Here is a 24,383-nt window from a genome sequence, read left to right as displayed (position 1 = left end):
GGAGACGGTTGTGAGGTTCAGTGAAACATTACCTGAGGTCCAGATTAGCAGACAGGTAGAGGGCTAGTCAGGACCAACATGTCACTCAGAGTAACTGTGCCCCTAATAATGTATGTAATGTATATAGCTGTAAATTCTCATGTGCTTTAAACATGCTAGTTATATAAAAATATGCCTTGATGAACCTACAGTATGGTATAAAAATCTTTGGTGACTACCTACGGGAGTTATTGAGTTTCAGAAAACTTGACCTCTGACCTTGACCTTGAGGTCGAGATCACTGAGATTGGAGCTCGTCCGAGAATTTAAGAAGATGCACCCGTGGTATCAATTTGTTGACAATCATGGCTGACGGGTAGAAACTCATACCCTGAAGATTCACGGTGGAGGAAATTTTGTGTGTTTGCGTGGATTCTCTCTGGGTTCCCTGGTTTCCCCCCACAGGCCAAAGACATGCAGTTGGTATATGACATACTCGGTACATTACTCTCATGTTACTCGGTAAAATATCTGAAGCACACTGTCTTGTAATCACCAATTAACAACAGAAACCTGAGGCTACAACCCCACACACCAACACAAATCCCTAATGAGGACACACATCTCTAAGATCTTTCTCTTAGTAGAATACAAAGCTGACCGCACAAAGCAAAGATGAAAACCAGCACAAAAGAGCAATCACCACAGTGATTCTGCTTTAGAGACACGAACAGGGAGAAAGGGGGGCTGCAGCCCGACTGTTCATCTACTTGTTATCTGTCGAAGTTCGGGGTCTGGCTGCTGCACTTGGCTAGCTTAACGTTAGCATGCTGTTTGTGCAATTGCATGCAAAGAACCAAAGTTGTGTTAGCAACATACTGCAGTTGTTTCCATCATGGATGCAGATTTCAACTTTGCTATTTATCTTGTCCTTTTTTGCAATAAAAATAAATGTTCATATCCATGCTCTGGACTGTGTCATTATTTTCCCCTGACAAGCGAACTGAAATCAGCTGATTGTAGGGCAAATGCACGAACCGATAAGCGGGATCGGTATGCAGGTAGACTAACAATTCCAAAGAACTGGACTACTGGGAACTGGTTTTCTGCAAGAAGCAGTTCTTGATTCTCATCCCTAGTGTCTGTGTGTTAGCCCTGGGACAGACTGCCAACCTATTGAGGGTGCGCTCCTTTCACCCTATGGCAGCTAGGATTGGCTCTAGCCACCCTGGTGACCCTGAATTAAATAAGCAACAGAAAATGAAAGGATGGATAGATGATGGTTGTTCTGCTGCAGATATAAACATTTTGAAATGCCCCAAATCAGACAATTAAAGAAGCATATTTACAGCCTTGTGCAAAAAACTAATTTGGCCTTTACTGATAGTTTTCCTCTTCATTGCAGTGCACAATGGGAGAGTTTTTATTTTTGTTTTTCTAACTCATCTAACTCATCCATCTGGATAATAGCATTGATTGGCAGGTGTTCGACACTGGCAGCTTTTAGCTAATAGAAGTCTGCTGGGCTTCAACTCTGCTAAATTAGAGTCCATGAACCCCACCTCACTAATGTGTTTGTGCTCTCTGTGCTTTTTGGAGCATTTTATTTATTTTAACGATCTGATATTATGGGCTGCTGTGTGGTACAGCCTGTCCTAAAAGTTGGTGTTTTCAGTTCTGGCAAGTGAGATTGTTTTGTTTTATTAGTTTCTTACATGGCAGTAATTAGCAGATGTGTGTGTCAGTGTATTGCACCCCTTAAGTTCACAAACTTTCCAAAGTTAGAAAAAACACAGTACTGCTGATATCATCAGCTTCATCTTAGTGTGCGTCATGATGTTCTGTGTGATGCCTTTTCAATCTAGCATTGAGAAATAATGTCCAATCCAATGAAATCCAGGTGAATCCGAAGATACGGATTCTCTTTGCTTTAATCAGTTAATCAGTTTTGAGATTAAACATCGCCTTTTGAAGAAAATCCTGGCCAAGAAGAGAAGCATCCGTTCCTTCGCCTTCTCAGAGGAACAAAACTCCTGCTGCCTTCAGGCAACACTCAGTTTTTTTTTCTTTCTACGTGTGTTTGTGTGTATATACACATGAATCTGTGTCTATTTACTAGCAGTACCCATGAAAATACCATGTGGATACAGTGCAGCCTATCACAAGAGGGAGACAGTTGCCGTGCTTGTGGAGTCACTGGAGGAGCTGTCCATTTCAGCACCACGATGAGGCAGCAGAAGCCACAGATGTTCCTATTGAAACGTTCCATATTTAGGTGGATAATATAAAACAAAACATTAGATATGTTTACTAAGATTCCACGTACTGCACTGTATTTCCACTTGCTATATGTGGCCTTCAGCCACCTATTTGCAGGAATTCCTCAAAACTATTTGGCCTTTAAAGCTTTCATGACCTGTGTTGAAAAACTCCTTTCGTTAGGGTATTTTAAACGTGCAGCTACATATAACATGATGTATATACGAGTGGCTCTGACAGCATTAGAATCACTGTAGTTTCTGCAAGGCGAGGGGATGTGAAACATATGACAGAGTCAGACATACTGACCACGGATCAGTGAGTTTTACAACCTAACCAATCTATTTCTGTAGAAACCATCCAAGCTCTTAACTGCTCGCTCAGGTGTTTTACACACTCTGCTCACCCCTTTCATCATTTGTGTCTCGAATCTGCCTCTCCCCAGGAAATGAATGAGCACACCAGCTCGCTGGAAAATAATAATAATAACGCACTGATGATGACAATAATGTGACACTTTATTGATCCCTGTCAGATTTTTTTTCTTGCTTCCCCTGCTCATAGAAAAGGCTAGAAGGTGGAGGTCACATCACAGCAGCACTCCTGCAGTAACTAGAGGCTTTTGGGTCTGCAGGACATGAACTTGGTTTAAAGAAAAAATAAAAACACACAAACATACGCTGCCTGATGAAATACAGCCACTGGGTGTCAAACATGGGGCCCGGAGACCAGAATCAGGCTGCCAAAGACTTCAATCCAGCCCACTGGATGGCTTTAGAAAATGTGAAGGAGAGCATACATTTTGTTAAATATATTTTAACACATTTTACAAGTTTTTCTACTGACAAAGACCTCCCCTGTCACCAGTCATATGACACCACAGTAATGAAGTAATGGATAAACCTGAGGTGATGTGAGATGTCCTGTTTTTCCACCACTTACTATAGAAATATGTGTGTGTGTGTGTGTGTGTGTGTGTGTGTGTGTGTCTGTGTGTGTGTGTGTGTGTGTGTGTGTATGTGTGTATGGGGGGTGGGGGGGTTACAATATGGCAGAAAAAAAACCCAACAACAACAATTTTTTTTTTTAAATGGTATCTGACCCGGAGTGCTAAAAAAGCTACAGACTGCTTTTGTAATTCATTGTCATTTGTTACTTTAACAGTGTCCTTGCTATCATTGAAGTTAAAGACTTTACATATTTGGAGGATTTCAGCCAAAACGGAAGGAATCTCACTTCAGTAATTAGTTATTTCAAACTGACATCACTGGGCCGGTGTGACATGGACATGCATGCAGAAGTTGCAGTAACAGCAGAAGAAGATATTTTATTTCAAACCAACATGAAAAATAATCACGGGGAAACATTTAAACAGACATTATGAAAACGTAATTACATGTAAATACATAGTAGCCACCTAGCTTAATCTTGTTTAGCGATTAAGGATCCCGGGATGTACTTTGTCTCTTTTTTGCTCACAACCGAACTCTTAGCTTTAATTATCTCCCCCTGCTGGTAACGTGGCTTCTGCATGCGTGTCTAGTTCACGCTATATTCTTTGGTATCTGGGACGAAACTGTCTGCTTCTCCAGACTGCTCATTATTATTATTATTTTTATTATTATTATTATTATTATTTTGTTGCTTCATAAAATTTACAACTTACAACTCAAAAATGCTTCATTACTTTACCACACGTGCCTATATCTACTTTTTTAAAATCTACTTTTTATCGTTTTATCCTACACCAGCTAATTTTTCTGACCTTTGTTTTAAACTCGTGCTCCTTAGTACACTTTCAGTGTCATGTCCGTTTCGTACCGTTAGTAAAGCGCTGGCCTGTCGCCGTTTTACAAATAAAGTTGCCCAACCTTAGAGGAGTGCAAAGAAAAGCTTTCTAGAAACGAGTTGATGGAACATGCACATGTTTTCACACTGCTTCAGACAAATAATAAAGTGATGGATGTACTGACGTGGGTAAAGGGCATGTTTTTTCTTCCTTTTTTTGCAGTGCGCTTGTTTTTGCGTAAAGTACTGCTGCTGCTGCGCACGGAACATCCCCCCTCGCTCTCTCGCTTTCTGGTTGTGTCGATTTTTTTTTCATCCTGTGCTCCTAACCATCATCCACCCCCTCCTCCTCCTCCTCCTCTTCTTTTTCTCCTCTCTCCACTTCTATCTCGGCGCTGCGAAGAAGGAAACCGAGGGAAACGAGGATTGATGTGTTGCTCGACTTGAAATTTGCCTCTTCCTTTTTTGCGCACACTGCCCACCCCCCACCACCTCCTCACGCCCGACAGCATTGCCATAAAATAATTGCTGCTTTTTTTCCCTTTTTTTTTTTTTTTTTTGATGATTTCCGATCTTTTTTCATGTGATGACAGTAAACGGCTGTGTGCGTGTGTGTGTGTCTGTGTGCCCTCGCTGTTCTCCGGCTGACCGTGATATAACCGTCTAAGGACCGTTTGGATGCGGGAGGCAGAGGCTCTGACGCTCCGGGAAGCTTCGTCCATGCCTCCTTGTCCTCCTCCTGCCTGCGACCGGCTCTGTGACCGGTGATGCTCGGCCTCTCCGCCTGGATGCGCCCCTCTCTCCGCGGTGTGCCGTCGGTACCGCTGCCCGTGTCCCCCTGTAGCAGAATTCCACTGTTGCCGGAGAAAGGTCTAGGGACCACATATGGAAACTGGGGACCAGAATTTTAGGAAAAAGGAAAACTAAGCAGGCTGTCGTTTGATTTGCACAACTTGATGTTGTTCCTCTTCTTCTTTGCTTGATTTTTATTCCTATTATTTGGAGAAAGAGGGGGGCAGGAGGAGGGGGGTTGATCGTCCCTGGTTGGTTTATTTGTTTATTTATTTTTTAATTCTCCATCCTGTCTTCTAAGGAATGGCTGGTTTTTATGGCAGTCATGGCACTGGCTGATATTTGGCAGTATTTATCATTCTGTCCTTGATTTGGAGGTGTGTGTGTGTGTGTCTGTGTGTGTGTGGTTGGGGTGGGTGGGTGAAGTGCTTGGTTCTGCTGGTTTGAGTCTGTCCTCTCATTCCTTTTGGTACATTTAGTCCTAATTTCCCTAACATATCCCGGGCCCTTCCTGCCTGTCTGTCTTGCCTGTCTCCCATCAGAATACATGTGCTCAGCCTGATTTGTCAGAAGTGCTTGACATGTACCTCCATGATTCACTGATCCACCTGGGTTCACACCGAGCTAGCCACCACTGAATTGTGTTATCGTTAATTAGAGATCTGTGCTTTGCCTTCTTCGGGGAGTGTTTTAAAGAAATCAGGCCGCCAACTGTGTTAGTCTTAACAACACTCCACCCACCCCCCTATGTTTCTTCATTCCTCTTCAGTATGAATTAATTCACCCTGCGTGCATGCGGGTGCTCGTCCATGCACAGGTGCGTGAAAGTTTAAGTTTGCGAGCGAGTGAGTTGTGTGTGTGTGTGTGTGCGAGAGAGCAGGAGAATGACAGTGTAGGCTGTGTGTGACAGACTCTGTGAGTGGAAAAAATATATATAAATATATATATATTTTTCACAAAAAATCAAGCGCTCCCATGCACATCACATCACCGTTGAAGCTGTGAGGATTGTAATACGTGTAACTGTTTGAGTCGGCTCAGAAAGCCTAAATCAGGTCTAAAAACAGCCCCGGAGAAGCTGAGCAGAATCCTCCATCTTCTCCTGATCTGGGCCTTTTTCAGAGTTTGACGTTTAGAGGCCTTCCAACTCAACAAAGTAGGCCTAGATCCCAGACCAGGTCTCTTGTGGGATCTGCTTGAAGCCTGTGTTTTTAGGTCGACTTTTTTTTTTCTAGAGCAGGGCAACTTACTGCCGTTTGAGGACTCGAACAGCTTCAGAGCTGAGGGTTCTGCTGTCATTGCCAAAGTCTGTTTGACCCCCCCTCACCCCCCTTGCTCTGTTGGGTCAAACAGCGAGAAATCCACCTCAGAGCTTCACCCTTCCCTTCATTTTTTCACCCTTTTGAAGAACCCCCCCAAAAACCAACCATACGATTTCCCCCGAGCTCCCCGAACTCCCCCGCCCCCCCAGCCGCCCCCCGCCACCGTCGCCCGCCCGACGCCGCCCACCCCCCGTTTTCCGAGCTGGCGTGGCGACGCAAACTCACAAATATTTACTTCCTGTACATCAAGAGGAAAGGGGGCCCCCCTTTCGTGGAATGCGGCAACATGGGCGTGTTTGACCGCGGGGTTCAGATGCTGCTGACCACGGTGGGGGCCTTCGCTGCCTTCAGCCTCATGACCATCGCCGTGGGGACAGACTACTGGCTGTACTCGCGCGGCGTCTGCAAGATCAAGAGCAACAACGAAAACGAGACCAGCAAGAAGAACGAGGAGGTGATGACGCACTCGGGCCTCTGGAGGACCTGCTGCTTGGAAGGTGAGCTGGAGCTGTGCTGTTTATATATATATATATATATATATATATATATATATATATATATATATATATATATATATATACATACACCAACAACACCACACTCAGGCACACAAGCAGATCGATCCCTACATGCCCACACACACATTCACACAGTCCTGCAGTTGCACTCACATGCCTACACATAGGCTCACATACCCACACTATTCTGTATGTACTCTGCATCCATTCCCACACTATCTGTCTATCTATCTGTGTGACATCATTCCTTCTTTGTGTGTTGAAATGGATGCAGCTTCTTCCTGAGCAGTGATTTGGATGGCTTGTCTACCAAATGGTCACATCCTCGTCCGCGGTTTTGGGGCTGCCCTCATGGTCCGTCATGGCCAGTGTGGCCAGAATGTCTTTTTAATTGTCCCAGCAGAGAGCAGCCTGGCCCACTTAGCAAACTGCCACAGCGGGCTCCACATGGCACACACGGTCCAGCCAGGTGTACAGCTAAGTTTATCTCCGCGGCAGGCTGATGAACCCATATTTCTTACTTACGTCTATGCGGGGGGGAGCAATTCAGCGATCACAGTAATCCCTCCTGCTCTCCATACTAGTCTTGTAGATGTAGATGGGGAGTGAAATCCAAAATCCTTGCATCACAGAGGGGAAACCAATGTGATGCATCAGCAGGGCTTATTTTAGAGCCGGGGTTATTGGGATTCTACTAAAAAAAAAAAATAAAGAACAAGGGAAAAAAAGTCAGTTTTAACTTTTTTGATTGTAAATCTATGGAGGTACACTGCTGTGTTCAAAATACTGGCTGCAAAGGGATAATAAAAAAAACCCTGCTATACAGCCGTGTTTGGGAGCAGAGATGGATAGAAAACTGGCATGAATGTGTCTTTGATGTGTGCAGGAAGAGCGGTTTTTGGTGGAGGGAGAGAGAGAGGAAAGCATATGCGAGTTTGCAGTGTGAGTTTGTGATCATACAAAAGGAAAAGCTGTGAAGTGTCTCTGTGTGCGAAAGCGTCTTTGACACATGCACACAAACGCTCGCACTGCAGAGGGTCACGCACACACATGCGCACACTTTACATACGGCATTCATGTTCAATCGGTCGTGATCATAAATCACGCAATATCAAGCCCACAGATTCGAGTGACGGAGATTCACTGCATTTGTGGGATTTCTCCCACGATTCAGCGAGGCTGCACGACTGCTCTGTTCAACGTTAGCCCGGACGGGCGTTTAGGAGAAGGAGGGAGAGAAAGCAAGAAGCTCTGTGTGCAACACGGTGTTCGCACGTTGAATCGGGCCTTGAAATCAGCACCTTTGTGATAAATCTGACAGAAAACGACATGTTGCTGAGTCTGGTTTGATGTCATAATCAGCACCTACCTATTACTCATGTATATGTATGTGTGTGAGACTGTGTGTGTGTGAGACTGTGTGTGTGTGAGACTGTGTGTGTGTGCGACAGTGAGGATGCTGTGACGCGCCACTCCCTGATTGTGACCTCACGTTGTCACACCGGTCGAGCCATGAAGCCTGATCCTGTCGCACACCTTTGTTATTTATCCTCACAGAAATGATTAGAAGACGAGCTTGTTATCAGTAAGTCCTGTAGATTCTGTCCTCATATTTATTTCTTTTCAGTTTCATGGCAAAGATAGAAAAGATGTGTAGTGAAACTTAAAATGACAACTCCAGCTGCTTCTTTCACTTGATCACCAAATTTTAAATGTTTTTTTCCCTGACACAACATCATGTTGTATTCTCTTCTTTCTCAGCTCTCCTGCTGTTTGACTTCATGGCATTAAACTCAGATCTCATACAATAATCTCACCTTATTTTTCCAGAACATCTTAAATTATCCCTTCATCACTTCTTTCTTTTTTTTAAAAAAAAAAAAAGTTCATAGAGGTGATCCGGTGGCAGATGAAGCTGCAACATCACACACTAATTTTCAAAACTTAATTACATCAGAACATCACTGACATCCCTTTTTTTGCTCAATATTGTTGTATTTCCTAAAAAAGTGTATCCTTTAACCAGGTTTTTCCATGTGTATATCCTGGACTAACAGCACTACCATCATTGTTCCTATCTAACAGAAGCTGATGGCACATCGCTCACAAAATTGTCCAGTTCTGGTCAAATCTTAGCGTAGAACTAATCAAAGGAAATACATCATATCTATAGTTTTGTCTAAAATATCAGTTTCAAATATGATTTAATATTTCCTATGTCTCTGAAGCTTTGTAGGACTCCTGGTTGTACACGTATTGACACTGTATGTAGGTGATGAGGTCATGTCTGGCCAGACACCATCATGTCTTGGTCGATCCTTTGACCACAAGGTAAACGAAAAAAACCCTCATCTTTCCTTTTTCTCTTTGTAAATGAGCTCATCTAGTGCTGGACAAAAACATGAAGGGCCGTGTTCATGATTAATCAGAGATTTAAATCAAAAGAAGTATGGCACAGATATTTTTTTAACTTGGGAAAGGACAGGTGGTTTAGTTCCACCACATGTCCCATTAAGCCATGGTAGTAAACCAGCATGCATCATTAATACACCTGCGCATCCCTTGCTGGGAGGACTCCAAATGTCTGCCATGAGAAAGATTACAGATAACAGCGTAACCTGTGCCCAAGACCTGGAAGATGTAGCACTTTTTTTCGTCTGTCTGTTTTACACGAGTTAAACTACAGTAATAAATGTAACTGTGGTTTTTAATTTGACTTGATCTCAACAGAACACTAGCCCAGGAATAGCACAGTGCTCCCAATAACTGAAACAAACAGCTGCTAATGCTTGCTCATTCAGCGAAACACCAGCCAGGTTATGAAAAGCGCTTAAAGGTCCTATACCACATTCAGAGAATCAGGTCTAGGCTCTTTTTTTAATATTGCAGTTTCGCTAGAAACACAATTCAAACGGTTGCAGATAGAAGAGAAGATTTGGGATCATAGTAGCACAAAGCATTCACAGGTCCACAGATGGAAAAATCAGCTTTGAGATTACAAAATGACCAAAATAAGTCCTGGTGTCCTGTGTGAGTCTTGGGTGATAAAGGTTTAGAGCACAACAGTGAACCAAACTGAAACCTAACCCTCAGTCACCTCAGTCGCTATATTAAGGTAACAAACTTTCTATAAGCTGTCTATGTAAAAAAAAAAAAAAACACTTATCAGTGGCAACACAGCCTCAGTTAACCCAAACTGAATTTCCCACTGATGGCTACCTCCATCACCGCTCAGGTGCTAACACATCTGTTGCAAAAGGAAATACACTGGACAACACGGATCTTTGGTTTTCCATGAAAAGTGAAACGTAGTTTCCTTCCAGCATTTATATTTTCACCCTGCAGCCTGAGCACTGTTTTAAATTTTAGCCCAGAAACAAAAGGCAGCGTATTTCACATAACTCTTCTTGCTAGCTTCTCTAGTTTAAACAAAGGGCTCATTTTGTGCAGGTGTGATAACAGCTACGAGTGATCGGCCATGTGTCCACGTTATGCAATCATTTTTGAGCGCGGGTCACGGATAACAAATGTTGCACGTAACGCTGGTTGGCTTATGAACGTAGGTACAAAAAAAGGGCCAAAAACCGAAGAACTCGGCACCGAATTTTTAAAAATTGTGTCAAATCAACGACACGTTCGCGGATGTGAACGCGGCCACGCCAACTCGCTCCATGTGATATGCTTATTTTCCTCGCTAAGTGGCTTTACTTTTCACACTCTAGGCTCGCTCTGTGTCCTTGGCACCAGAGATTTGAAATGGTTAAGAGCAGAGAGGAATCTGAGAGAGATCCAGCTTGCTCTGTTGTGCTTCGCCTTCAGAGCTACAGTTGCTTTATGGCTGTGTGGTGCAGAGAAGAGAATGAGAGGGAGGAGAGGAAGAATTGGGAGGTGTTGAGAAAGAGAAAAACGGAGGTGGTGGTGGTGGAGGGGGGCAAGAGATAGAAAGAGCAGGCAGCCCTGGTTTGCTGTCACACCCCCTCAGGCATCCTGTGCTATCTTTAACACACAGGCCCACGTTCTATCTAACCTATCTTGCCCGCCTTTTAACATAAAACGTCACAGCGTGACAGTGATTTTACATTAATGCTCGAGACCTGATGTAAGTGATTTGTAGAAACTACTGAGTGAATGTTAAAGGTTTTGTGAAACACTGGCGTCACAACAACACCAAAGATCGCACGCAGCACTGTCACGTCGAGCTTGTGTTCGTTATTGCAGTTGTGAATATGTTTCTGCTTTAAAGCTCTGCTCTGTATACAGATGGAAAAGTGCCTGTGTCTTTCTGCGTGAGGCAGGGCTCTGTCTCCATATTGGAGTGCATTACGGCGATGACATTAATTATGCTAATAGCCAACAGCTCCGGTAGCGTTGCCGTGCTTGATCGTCAACAGAGCCTCTCCACGCTGCCTCTTTATCTAAAGCCCCAGATAGTGATATGCCAGGATAGGGGAGTAACTAATTACATGGGATCCAGAATACAAAAATCCAGCTACTGACACAGAAAAAATATGCAGACCAACTCTTTATCTAAAGCCCCAGTAAGTGCATCAGTGGATGGAGAGCACAAATGGCTTGTAATCTGATTACAGTAGTAATCTGATTGGACAAAAAAAGTCATGTATCTTTCATATCAAGCACTAGTCAGAGAGTCAGTGCAGGGAGGGACGGCTGACTGCAAAAGAACACCCACTGCTTTATCGGATGCTTCATTACTTGATATGGGGAGCGGGAAATGATGATTACAAACAGATTTACTCCAAAGTCACCTGATAATGTGCGATCTGGGATCTGTAGGCTCCGAGTTCCAACCAGAAATAAATGAAATGATGCAAACTGTTAGACTGACGGGCTGAACTTCCACTGTGGTTACCTCAGTGTTTTCTATACAGTTAATTATGAGTCTATGTTGTCAATTCAGTTTTGTTTATACGGCACCAAATCACCACAACACTCACCTCAAGTTATGGGTGTTAGATTTTTTTTCAGGCATTATTGTAGATTAGAGCTTTCTGCATATTTTATGATGATATTTAGGGTTATGTTTAACACAGAAGTTAACCCAAAGTTAACCCAAAGTGCTCACATTTCCTGTCTCCAAAAAAATCCAGGTTCAAAATACACGAGAAGCTGAAAGGTGTGCTTTATTCAGTTAATTAATTATTGTGGAAATTTTTAAAAAACAGTGATTTAGTGATCGATAAAATGTGTTAAGACTTTGCAAACTGCTGATGATTCATCCCATAAATCATGACACACTGCTTTCCTGCATGTAAGCTGTCTTTACAGGTCAGAAATATCAGCATCTGTATTGGTATCTGTATCTGCAACATTGGCACTGCACTGACTTGCAGTATTGCACAGGACTAGTTCTAAAAAATACCTTTGTGTTGAGGCTACATTCAAATATTGTCACGGTCGCAGTGGCAGACCGTGTGGAGTGTGTGTGGAGGACTCAGGTGCAGACACAGGCGTGGACACGAAACTGAGTTCGAACGAAAAGCGAGCCTTTATTGTGGCTGAAGACAAGGAGTGCAAACAAGGCAGAAGCGCAGTGACAAAACTAAACTATAACTAAACTGGGAAAGTGATACCAGGATAAACTATGAAGACACAGGAAACCATAACTACAAAGGACTGGCTGTGACAACATGGAGGGTGGGAACACAGACGACGCGACACAGACTGTATGAAACACAGAGACTAAATACACATGAGGGATGATCAGGGGAAGTGGCCACACATGGGAGCACAGCTGACACACATGAACCTAACGACAGGACAGGAGACGTGAAACTGAATACACTGACATTGAATACAGACTTTCAAAGTAAAACAGGAAACATGGAGATTAGACATGACATGAACTAAACATAACCACGCAGACATGACGCATGAACCAGGGAGACTTAGTACAGGGGGAGATGACATAAACAACTAAGGAACAAGACTAAACTGCAATCTAGAAATTAACTAGGTGAACTAAGCTAGGCACAAATGAATACAAAAGATACATAAAACTCAAACACTGGGTCGCTCGACCCAGGACCATGACAAATATTAAGTCACTTACTGAGAATTATGCCCTATTGTTGTCATCTCCTTAGCCTAAAATGAACCGAATTACAATACGTCCTTCCCCTGAGGTCAGTACATCCAATGTAGTTCACAAGAAATTAATAATCAGGAACCATAAAATGTTGCAAATGTGTAAACCTGTCCCCTCCTACAATAACACAAACTCATGCTAAGGAGAGGAAAGGTTGAAGACGTAGGTGCTTAATAAAATGCTACAAATCCTAAAAAATGTCTGAAAGAAGAGTGCTGGTGTAAGAAATAAGAACCATTGTTCTGTCTCCACACAGAGGCCTGCAAACAGTCAGCATCCAGCAGCGCTCTGTGGGCGTGCTGCTGTTGATACTGTAATAGAAGTGACTGACAGGTCAAGGCAGCTGTCAAACCACAGCCACCCAACTACTGGAAATTCTTCTCAACAGAGACAACAAAACCTATTTGGAATTATTTTTAGCCTTATAACTTATTTAAAGAAAATGTCCCACTGTTTTCCCATAATCCCTGTTGAGAACATGAAGTCTAAAGGCCTGTACACACCGGACACGCAAAACTTGTGTAAATGTTTAGTGCATTAAAAATACTTTAACTCCTCTGTTCTTATTGCAGCCATTTACAGTGACTTCAAAATTTCATAGGATGAATTGGAGGCATGTTTTTCTGACCAAGCTTGATTTTTCTGAATTTTCACATGTGAATAAACAGATTTGACCAATCAGACCACTGCATTTGGCAACAAGCGCGCTCGTAGCTCAAAACGGAGATAGTAAAATCCTTAGACGCACAGCTGTACGCTGCTTCAGGTCAATAGGCCCTCTGAAATGATTTCTCTGCCTTCAAATGTGATCCAGCTCTCCCAAAAACAGTTCAAACTGCCTCACTGACATCCTGAAATACGTAACAAAGCGGTCGTGATAGCTCAACTATTGGATGAAACCATGAAATTCTCCCTGCTGCTAAGTGCTCGTGAGATTTCAGTGAAAATTCTGACTTTCAACTGATTTTTCAAGCAGAAACACAAAGATGTTCATGTTTCTGAGAGTTCGTTCCACAAGACGTAAAATACAGAGGAGAATATTTAAATCAGATTTACTGGCATTTGCGACACGCGAATTATAGAAAATTTAACCCCAAAAAATGTCGTCGTTTTTTGTGCTAGATATCAACCCAACTTTTAAGAACCCAACTCATGCTATTTTGTAAGCTAGTTAGTAAATCTGTCCGAAAAAGCAGCAATTTTGCTTTATGCTGTTTCCTCTCAGTGGTGCAGTGGGTGTCACGGTCACCACACAGGAAGAAGTTCCTTGGTTTGAATCCACCAACCAGCTGGGGCCTTTTCTGGGTGGAGTTTGCATGTTTTCCCTTTATAGGTTTTCTCTGACTTCCTCTCAAAGTCCAAAGACCTGCGCGATAGGTGATTATCGTTGTGCTTCAAAATTGGCCGTTGGTGTGAAAGTGAGTGTGAATGTGTATCTGTCACCCTGTTAGCCCTGTGACAGACTGGTGACCTTTCCAGGGTGTACACCATCTTTCACCCTGTGACAGAATTAGGAAAGCAGGTATGAAAATGGACGGACGTTCCTTCCTAAAAAGTCAGAGAAAATTGAGATATGCTGCTGCTTTGACAAACTGGCACATCAGTCAAAATGACATGTTTTACTATTACACGACCACATAAAACTTCTTAACCAGCAGTTCAGTTATATTAAACTGGTGACAAGTGTAAAGTATTTACCACAACAGCCCAGCTGTGCAGATGCTGCTGGTTTGTTCTATGAAGAAAAAAGTAACAAGTAACGTATGGTTACTTTTTTACTTATGACTTATTTATTACAGCAATAAAAGTTGACACAAAAATGTTCTGGGAGTCCTCTCCCAGTGGGGCGGCCATCTTTAGATTAGTCCATGGAAGTCCTGTAGGGCAACCCTGACAGGTGAATCTGGCTATAGGATCTTACAGTAGAATCGGTTGGATTGGGGGAGGAACTTACGGTGCATGAACACATGAATTTTGAGAAAACAGTCATGAGTTATGCTCCAGGTTGCTCTTCTGACCTAACACAGCTTCTTTGGGCTTGAACATTGCAGCTGTTCTGAAAGCGGTTCAGAGATGCACAAGAAGATGACCTTAAAGGTTATCACTGTGAAATTTAAATCAGGCATGTTTTGTTTTTCTTTTTTTGTTTTTATGAAACTTTTTGAGCACCAACTACAAGGTTTTCATTCTTATTGATGAAAACAATAACAGTAAAAATCTAAATGTTTTAGTTTAGCATTTAGCATTAAATCAGTATTTCCCACTTGGACTAATTAATCACAAAGCTTCCTTTCTCGGTGTCTTCTTGAACTGGGCAGTTTAAAAGTAAGGAAGTGACACAGTGATGCAAACAAAGGCCGAACAGGCAGAATGAATCTTTAAATCCATATATATCACATATGACAACTTTACTTTTGTGTATATGTGTATTTTACACTTGTGTAAAAGTGCACACAGTACCCTGGAGCAGCCTCCTAATATCCGTGCAGCCATTACTCGTCCCCTCGGACCCCCACACTCCTCCATCCAGCAGCTATCGAGTCTGCTCCAGTTGGATCCGCTCAGCGTGCCTGTCATTCTGGACGGATGGCCCCGTGTCGGTGGTCCAGCTGTGGAGGCAGGCTCCACAGATCCAGCCTGTCGTGGGTTTCCATGATGGATCTTGCCCCGGGACAGTCTCTCGTTCGTAGGCACAGACCGGAGCTGCCCTGGGGGCCCTAGCCTTGACAGGTGGAGCTCAGCAGGCTCTAAATGTTGCTATTAATCTCCATCACGGCGGGTTTGAGAGCGAGCGAGGTGTGTGTGACAGCAGATATGTTTCTGGGAATGAGGTGTGAGTGTCTGAGAGTGTGCTGCGAGTATGTGTTTGTACCACCGTCAATTTTAGCTTTCATCACACTCAAAATCATTTCGCTGCTCAAGCCATCTGAACCGCCTGAACCTTTAAAAACCCTGCCACGTCGAATAATTTCCATCTATGCAGCACTCGCCTGGACTGACAAAAACACCGACTGTGCGTTATGTACACCTGTAAGCTTATGTGTGCGGACATGTATGTATCGCAAAGGATTGTTTAAAGACAGTGAGGGACTCTGTCATTGTGAGGCTTGTAAGGGTTAGGTTACCATGGAGATAAGCGTTTATTTTAGGCTAAAGACCTGATTTTGTATTTTTCTTCAGCACCAGGTCAAAAGAATTGTTTTTAATATTTTTATTGACAGGCTGAAAGTCAAAACACTGACCTGTTTGGTCAAAAACTGGAAGCCTCTGTATTCTCCTCACCTTGTATGTTGCCATTGTGCACACACTTATACATTCTTGCATAATTACACTTATTCTGTGGTGTAACTTATATAACTGCACGCCATAACAGAGAACTGTAATTGGAAGTTAATAACCATGCTGCATGGCTACAAATACTTGCTGTGCGTGCATAAACTCTGTGAAGTGAAGAATTTAACTTACAGAAAAGCGACAAGTGACCTCAGGCTGACTTTTATTTATTCATTTTCTTTTAGTAATCCTGCATCCCATTATCACAGGCTTGTAAAAGCTAATGAAAACTGGCATTAGAATTAAAAAGGAAAAAATAATAATACAATCATTTGGGTTTAAGAGCTTAAGTTCTATTTGGATGTTTTTTTGTTGTTGTTGTTTTGATTACATAATATAACTGGAAAAACATTAGTGCAGTAGTTTAGTACAGGAAGAGGGTCCTGGGCTCGAGTCCACCATGTGGCGTTTACGTGTTCTCCCAGTGCCTGCGTGGGTTCCAGGTACTCCAGCTTCCTCCCACAGCCTAAGGGCATGGATGTTGGGTTAATTGGTAATTCTGAATTGTCTGTAGGTGTGAACGTGAGTTTGAATTATTATCTGTCTCTCTGTGTTAGCCCGGTGATAGACTGGCAACCCATCTAGGGTGTATCCTATGACATGTGGGATAGGATCCAGCCCTGCCGAGACCCTGAAGTGGATAAGTGGGAGAACACGGATGGATGGATAAACCCAGAAATTGTGTTTTTCCTGTCTGTGTCCTTGAGCACCCGAGTCATTGTCATGACCGTGAACAAATGTTTTACATGGGTTTTACCACTTTTTCTCAGAGGCATGTTTATATAAACATACACCATTACTTCCCCCAAGACAGCCCAAGATCCAAATGGAGCAAATTAAAATGAGAAAAACTATTTTAATTAATTTAGTTTATATTACCCCAACCTTCTCTGTGTTAACCAATTAATGCAGTCAGTCCACTTCCTATTTGTAGCAGTGTTGCTTGTCCTCTTTCATGGCATTGCTGGGCATCTATGGCCACATGACACGGCGTAACTATGGTGATGCAGAGCTCCGTTGGCAGCACAAGGCCGGCTGTCACACAGGCATCACGGCCTCTCAATCAAAGCGACTGTTTACGAGCACTCACACCACCTGGGACTGACACACACACTCCAGTCCGCGCCATGGGAGGGGCATCAATCACACACGCAGCAAACAGCTACATGCAAAAGAGCGAGCGCATGCACAAGTGTAGTAGAGACACGACAACACACAAGCATTGTTCTAAATAAGGCAATAAAACTAATAATAACAATAAATGGACAGTTTTGCAAAACCTTCACAGCAATAAAGAAAAAAGTAAATAAATAAATACAAAAAAATTAAATAGTTAAAGGAAATATGACAACAATCTAAACATATAAACCCCATATGGAAAAGAAATAGTAAACGCTTATAAAAGACTTGCATAAGATGCCTACTTCATATAGAGAATCATATAAGGCTTATATGATTTACTCATGAAAGTGGCCACTTTCTCATTACTTTCATATATTGTTTTAGTAAGTATCCAAAACATACAAGTTTCATTTATATCATTTTTCAAGGGATCTTATATGTTTTCACTCTTGTATGCTTTTCATACAAGTTTCACACAAGACAGATACAAACTTTATAAGATTTATATATATCTTTTCCATACGGGACTCAATGAAACGATTCATTGACATATTAACTGTTGATTGTTTACCACAAAATTGAAGTCTGAAGAATTGAAGAATATCAATATCTTTAACCTATAAAGGCAGCTTATTTGTAGGGGACAGCAGTATGTCATGATTTATAAGATGAATTATCGTCTTTCCAAATTCCAAAACACATTTTAATGACCAATAAATCCCTGTAAATGTTTACTTCCCGCAATAATCAATCAGCACAATGAAATCAGCTTTTACAAAAAACAGACGTGAGAGTCAACAAAAAAAGGTTCAGCCATCTGACATGTTTGAGGCATACTTTTTCATTTGCAAAAAAATGAATTCATTTAGCAAAATCCGCTGGTTCTACATACTGAACTGGGAGGATTGGATCCGATACCAATACTGGTGTTTATTACCAATATTTGGATCAATCTGCCCACCTCTAATGATGCATTGGTAAAAATCCAGATGTAGTTCATAAATGTGTGAACATAATCCATTACTAAAATCTTAAAAAACAAAATATTTTCATGTACTGTATAGTCAAATACTAAAATTATTCCAACCTTTAACCAAACTTTTTTTTCAGTCTCAATACAATTATATATACAAGTCATTTCTGATCAATAATAATTTTCTTGTTGGACAATATCCAGGCAGAGGACAGTGAGCACTAACGTAATTTTAATTTGGTGGGTATTTTTGAAGAAAGACTGCTGTTTTTAGACTGAATACATTTACATTTTGAATCAAAATTATTTGTAAATTATATTTGTAAATCTTTTTTGATATGTTTGGGGTCACAGGGCATCCAAAGCCTCCAGTGTTAACATTAAAATTGCTTTTGAGAACTACAGCAGTGTGTCCGGTCATGTGTTTGTTCTGCGGATGCTGAAGTGTTTCACTAACAGGGTTATGCAACAGGACAAAGCTGTTAGCAGACTGTAGTGTTACAAGAGGAAGGTGTGCCAGAGCGATGTAGTAGCAGGACTATCCTGCACATGTGCATTATTTCTGTAGTGTAAGCCAATCCTTGACTGTTAAACCACACCGAAAAGATCTATAGGCTTTATTTTAAATCATCCAGAATGACTTGCATTGTATTACAATCTGTGTTGTCACAGGAGAGCCCAGTCTCTTACAGTAGTAACAGTAACAGTATGTCACATTCTTTGTTTTACAGTATAGTAGGCTGACTGTGGTGTAGCGGGGATCTGTTGGCACCTCCACACAGTCTGTTTAACGCCTGGTGGGAGAGGTGCTGACAGGCCGACTGCTCCCTAATCCTGCAGACAACAGGAGCCAAAGGGAATGACCGGGCAGTGCATGTATGTACATATAAACCTGTTACATTTACATTTGCAAAGAGTATTTGTGGTCACATGGTGACGATGCAAACACTCTTTATTGTTAGAAGGAAAAATACTACAACATCCATGTGCTCATTAGATAGAAGTCACGAGAGCCTGTGACCCTGCCCACCATCAGTCACAGCAGAGCGACAGCTCGAGTGGGCTGCTGTCATTACGAACACAGGGTAAAGCCGATAAGAAATCTGCATTAGTAGTAACATATGGTCGAACTGATGGAGTAACAATGCTGTCATCTCTAAGCCACATGACTCATAAACATAATGCCTGTGTGTGTGTTCACAGTCTCACTTTCCTGTAAACAATACATTAGTCAATTGATTACCTGATAGTAAAATAAGCTGATCTCAGCACAGCACACGCAATATGAGTTAAACGTGGACTGCTTGCACACATTTAAGACGCAAGCACATTGCACACACGCAGCCAAACGTAACGTTACCCGCACCCATGCACGTTATGTAATTATGTTCTCACATTCATTGTGTGAGTAATAACGTGCAGCCTTGGTACAGAGCTTGGCAGTTCGGACTTGTGTGTACAGCCGGGCAGAGACGGCTGCATACAGAAGAAATTACAGAAGCCAGTCCCTGAGGTGATGTCGTGACTTTGGCTCTTCATTTACAGAGCACAAACACATGCACTTCTCATTAAAGAGGTGTTCAGAGGTCAAATTTGTAAGGATAAGCAATGTGTTAAGTACAACGACTCAGTCTTACACACAGACACACACACATATACAAACACTGTCGAAACTTGACGTCAGTAGATATGAGCCACCAATCCTCCTACCTGTTGAAATATAACATTTAGAAGTAAGTCATTTGTATTAAAGCACTTATTTGTTTAGGCTCTTAACTAATACAGGAAACAGTACTAAAATGCACTAGAATGATATTTATGTTGCCTGGATGCAGATGCACTACTGCGGGATACAATCCAGGACACAAACCACCGAGGCCACTTTTTGCACAACCTGGCAGACACTGAAGTGTGAATGAACACTACGATAGCAGTCACAGTGCCAGATCCTGTTGCACTTCACTCAGCATTAGGCCACATGGTGACACAAAGTTGGTTTGGCTTACTTCAAATGTCACTTTTATGACTGAGGTATATTAAAACATGACAGATTTGATATGCTTTGAGCAGCAATTGAATTACAGGGTTTACATTTGTCAGTGAAGATGAGCAAAGCACCTGAACATGACACTACGACTCATGGACACTCCAGTTATTATTCCTCTCAATTCTTTTTACATAGTGTATGAACATTCACTTCAAGGTGCTTTATATTATAAGGTAAAATTGCACAATAATACAGAGGAAATTCAAATAATCAGATGACCCTTTTTGAGCAAGCACTTGGCAACAGTAGAAAGGAAAAACTCCCTTTTAACAGGAAGAAACCTCCAGCACAACCAGGCTTGGGGAGCGGCAGCCATCTGCCGTGTCTGGTTCAGGCTAATGGGAGGAAGACAGGACAAAAGACATGCTGTGGAAGAGAGCTAACTAATGATTAAGTACAGAGTGGGCTATTAACACACAGAGAGTGAGAAAAGGTGAGTGAAGAATATACGCATAATGCATCATGGGAAGGCCCAGCAGCCTAGGCCTATTACAGCATAACTAAAGGAGGACTCAGAGTCACCTGATCAGCACTAACTGTATGCTTCATAAAAAAAGAAAGATATTAACTGAGAGACATGCAGATGCACAAAGAAAACTCAAACAAGGTGTCAGGTTATGATTCACCAAGTCTTCATGGTCAGCAGAAGATGTTTATAGCCACACTGCAGATGTGTCTAACTCACAGTAATGATAATGGTGCAACACTATGAAGGCTGTAATAAACTCCACTGTCTGCCGTTATGATTCGTGGTCTGTTGTAAATCGTATGTGTGTGTGCGTGTGTGTGTGTGTGCGTGTTGCCATCTGGATGCATTTTTCGTGAGTTAGTTTGGGAATTTACAGGTACTGTATATGTGATGCATCAGATATGTTTGATTGGCAGACCTCGACAGCAAGAACATTTTATTAGGTCCGCACGTCATCCGAGAGCAGCTTTAAAGCCTAAGCTTTCAAAGACCTGGAAAACAAATTTTTCCTTTCTGTGCAGACTGATGGAATGAGTCTAAATGGCTGTGCTCCTTGCACCGATCAGAGCGACAATATTTGAACAAGAATTTGATGACTGTTGGTGCATTGTTTGGTTACTGCAAAAGAAAATTGATCAAACCACATCCGCCTACTGATGAACAAAGATTAGAAGGCCTTTTGAGAAGTACACCTGTAAAAAGATGAATTATTAAGAAAATTCTAAAGTATTAAAAGCCAAGTATTTAAAGAAGAACTGCTCTTATTCTTTTACATCAAAGTACTTTTACAGATGTTTGGGAGTAATACTTTCTGAGGATAGATGCTTGAGTTCCATACTTGAGGTAAAGTCTTTAAGATTGAAGATGGAAAATTAGAGCAATAAATTTAGCAGATGCCAATCATCTCAGACACAAATGAGTGATACTTATATTTCAACATACTGAGTATAGTAATTCATTTATGGACATTTACCTGCAGTAAGTACCTCCAGTCCTCACTGAGTGCTTCAGCTCTGTTAACCTCTACAAAGTAAAGAGGCCAGTATGTGGTCATTACTATAATTCACAGCTGAGGTTGACTCTTGCGTACATGGAGGAAACAGTATAGATGAAAATGAGCCTGCATAAATTCATAATTAGTCATTTGCATGTATTAGCTTTAGGTTCACGAAACCATGGCTTTGCCTTCTGGACATGTTCAGCTGTAGGTTTAGGTTATTAAATCAGCCTCATAAATCATTCTCAAACAGATAAACAACATTACTCAGTCTCGGGATAATTATCATAATTGGTGGCATTTTAAATAATACTTCAAATGACACAATTAAAATTAATCTGTTTATTAGATTTAAATTAATACAAATATATAACACCATAATAATGTAAAGGTCGAAGGGAACAATCACTCTTGTGCAGTGCTAAATAAAGAAGCGCATATATCAAATGCACTCCTTTGAAGCACAGTTGCACACTGTAACTAAAGGTGCATTAGAAATGGAAGGTGTGTAATGCAGACACACTAGGCAAAACAGTGGTTCGAGACCAAGGCACAAATATTTCATTGCCTTTGACATGGTTGCTTCAAAGACGGCACCAGCCATCCCACCACTCGCAGTCACGTACCGTCCTCGAAGTGACTTTGGTGCTTTAAGTTGGAGATAAAACGGCAGTAAGATGGATTCAGTCTGCTATCAGTTTGTGATTTAATGGGGTCTAGTTGGCAATCTGTTTGTGACAACACAGGGATTAACTGATAAATCAGCAAAAATTGCAAATCTGTTGGACTTAACATTAACTACTAAAATTCAGAGTGCAGTCTTAACCTCATAGAACAAAAAAAATCTGAAATTCTGCTACAAATAGTGACCTAGTTTCTGCAAAACAGTGATATAAAAAGGACAGAAGTGCCTGGCAACCTTAGTTTTAAATAGAAATATAACAAGAATACATCCAAGGAGATTGTTTGTTGAACACTCATCCTCTGGGTGACCAGTTGGTCGCCCAACTGCTTCCAAGTGGTCACTAAATGGGTAAAAATTAATTGCTAGCATTGGTCAATCAACCAACGTTTCCTCGTCGCAAAGACGCTCCCGTTTAGTTTTTACTCCAGTGTGACTGAGCCTGAATGTCAGAACGTATGTGTGACAAGTCGAAACATGTGGTTATGTTTAGGTTTAAGTCAGAAAAGAGGACTGTTAGTTTGCACGCCATACCTTGTGTATGCAGTGTTGCCAACTTAGCGACTTTGTCGCTATATTTAGCGAGTTTTCAGACCCCTTAGCTAAAAAAAGACGTGAAAGCGCGTATCGCTTTTACTCTCAACAAGCAGCGGGTGCTGTAAGGCAGTCAGTTCTTCTTTTACTTTTTTACTCTTATGCTGTTTTGTGGACCACAAGGTTTAAAACTACTTATAAACACACACACACACAAAGTAACTCCACCAGAGTGCCTATTTTGGGTCACTTTTGCCGGTCCAAGCCCGGGTAAAGGAGCAGGGTTGGAATTGTGACATTAAAAAAAACCAATAATTGCTAAAAGAAATTTAATTTGTAGTTCTAAATAAACTCTAAATGCATTTAGGACGTTTTTTACTCACTTTATGTCTCTTCCACGATGTTATTTCTCTCTCCAACAACATAGGTTACAATTAGATTAGCATGACCAATTATGCAAATTAGGCGATGACGTCATTTAGCGACTTCTAGCGACTTTTAGGACAACCAATAGCGATTTTCCTTACTGAGGAGTTGGCAACACTGTGTGTATGTGTGGCACATAACTTACATCAACTTAACAAGAATGGTGGCGATAACCACCCAACAGCCTCTCTCTGAACACATATCTCAACATAAAGTTTTATCACTTCATTAAATCAGTACATTAAACAGTCCTCTGCTTAGCAGTGTACAGTGTAGCTACACTAGCTAGGTTCCTTAGCATGCTGCTGTGTTAGCTGGTGGTTCCATCAGTCCTGCTGCAGAAACTCCTGTACCTGGGGGGTAGAATGGATTCTCAACCTGACACTGTTGGAGTCAGAGGGAACCACTCACCCTTTATTGTCCTTGTAGAGTATTGCAAGTGAAGGAGCACTAGGATTAAAGCTTATTTAAATGGATGGTTTTATCTGTGAAGTTCCCCTTTTTGCTAACCTACACAGCTAGAGCTTCTAAATGTATGTGCATATATATAGTAATAGCAAGTATATAGTATATAGCAATGGCCAACTGTATGTAGACAATGGCCGTTTTCTTTGAGTTTCAGCCATGCAAAATTGTACAAATGGCAGTCAATTTGTAAAATCATAATTTATGCAGATATGATCTGAAAACCAAGGTTTAAATGACTTGGGGTTCAGTCCTGCAGTATACTACTAATCCCTCCCTTAGGACTGAACTGGAGAGGCACAGAGAGACATACAGTAAATAGGTGTGGAGTGAATCAGTTACTGGACTTTTAACTACTCATTGATCAACTGCAGCTGCTAAATGACCCAGCAAAAGACTGTATTTGTACTGGGCTGGTGGTGCTGTGTGATGGTGTGTAAATTTAACAAGAAGACTGAGTGTGTGTTGCTAAGACACTACTTGCATGCACATTCATTATTCCACTGTTAAAGTCACACTTGCACCATTTCCAGGCTTACCAGTCTTCTTTCTAGATAATGGCTAAACAATG

At 41.7% G+C, this 24,383-nt stretch overlaps 1 protein-coding gene across 1 annotated transcript in view; it reads left to right on the top strand.

Annotated features, from left to right (window-relative positions):
- Positions 1-6,102: 6,102 nt before the first annotated feature.
- The window catches only part of cacng2b (calcium channel, voltage-dependent, gamma subunit 2b), a 63,543-nt gene continuing 45,262 nt past the window's right edge, over positions 6,103-24,383 (top strand). Inside the window, exon 1 of the mRNA XM_084932038.1 lies at positions 6,103-6,637. Coding sequence (XP_084788164.1) covers positions 6,427-6,637 — 211 coding nt within the window. The 5' untranslated portion in view covers positions 6,103-6,426. The remainder of the gene's footprint in view (positions 6,638-24,383) is intronic.

The sequence above is a fragment of the Perissodus microlepis genome, chromosome 6, assembly GCF_051167445.1.
Source record: "Perissodus microlepis isolate ML-2025 ecotype Zambia chromosome 6, ASM5116744v1, whole genome shotgun sequence".
Lineage (NCBI taxonomy): Eukaryota > Metazoa > Chordata > Actinopteri > Cichliformes > Cichlidae > Perissodus > Perissodus microlepis.
The sequence above is the reverse complement of the archived record's forward strand: the minus strand, read 5'-3'. Positions and strand labels throughout refer to the sequence as shown.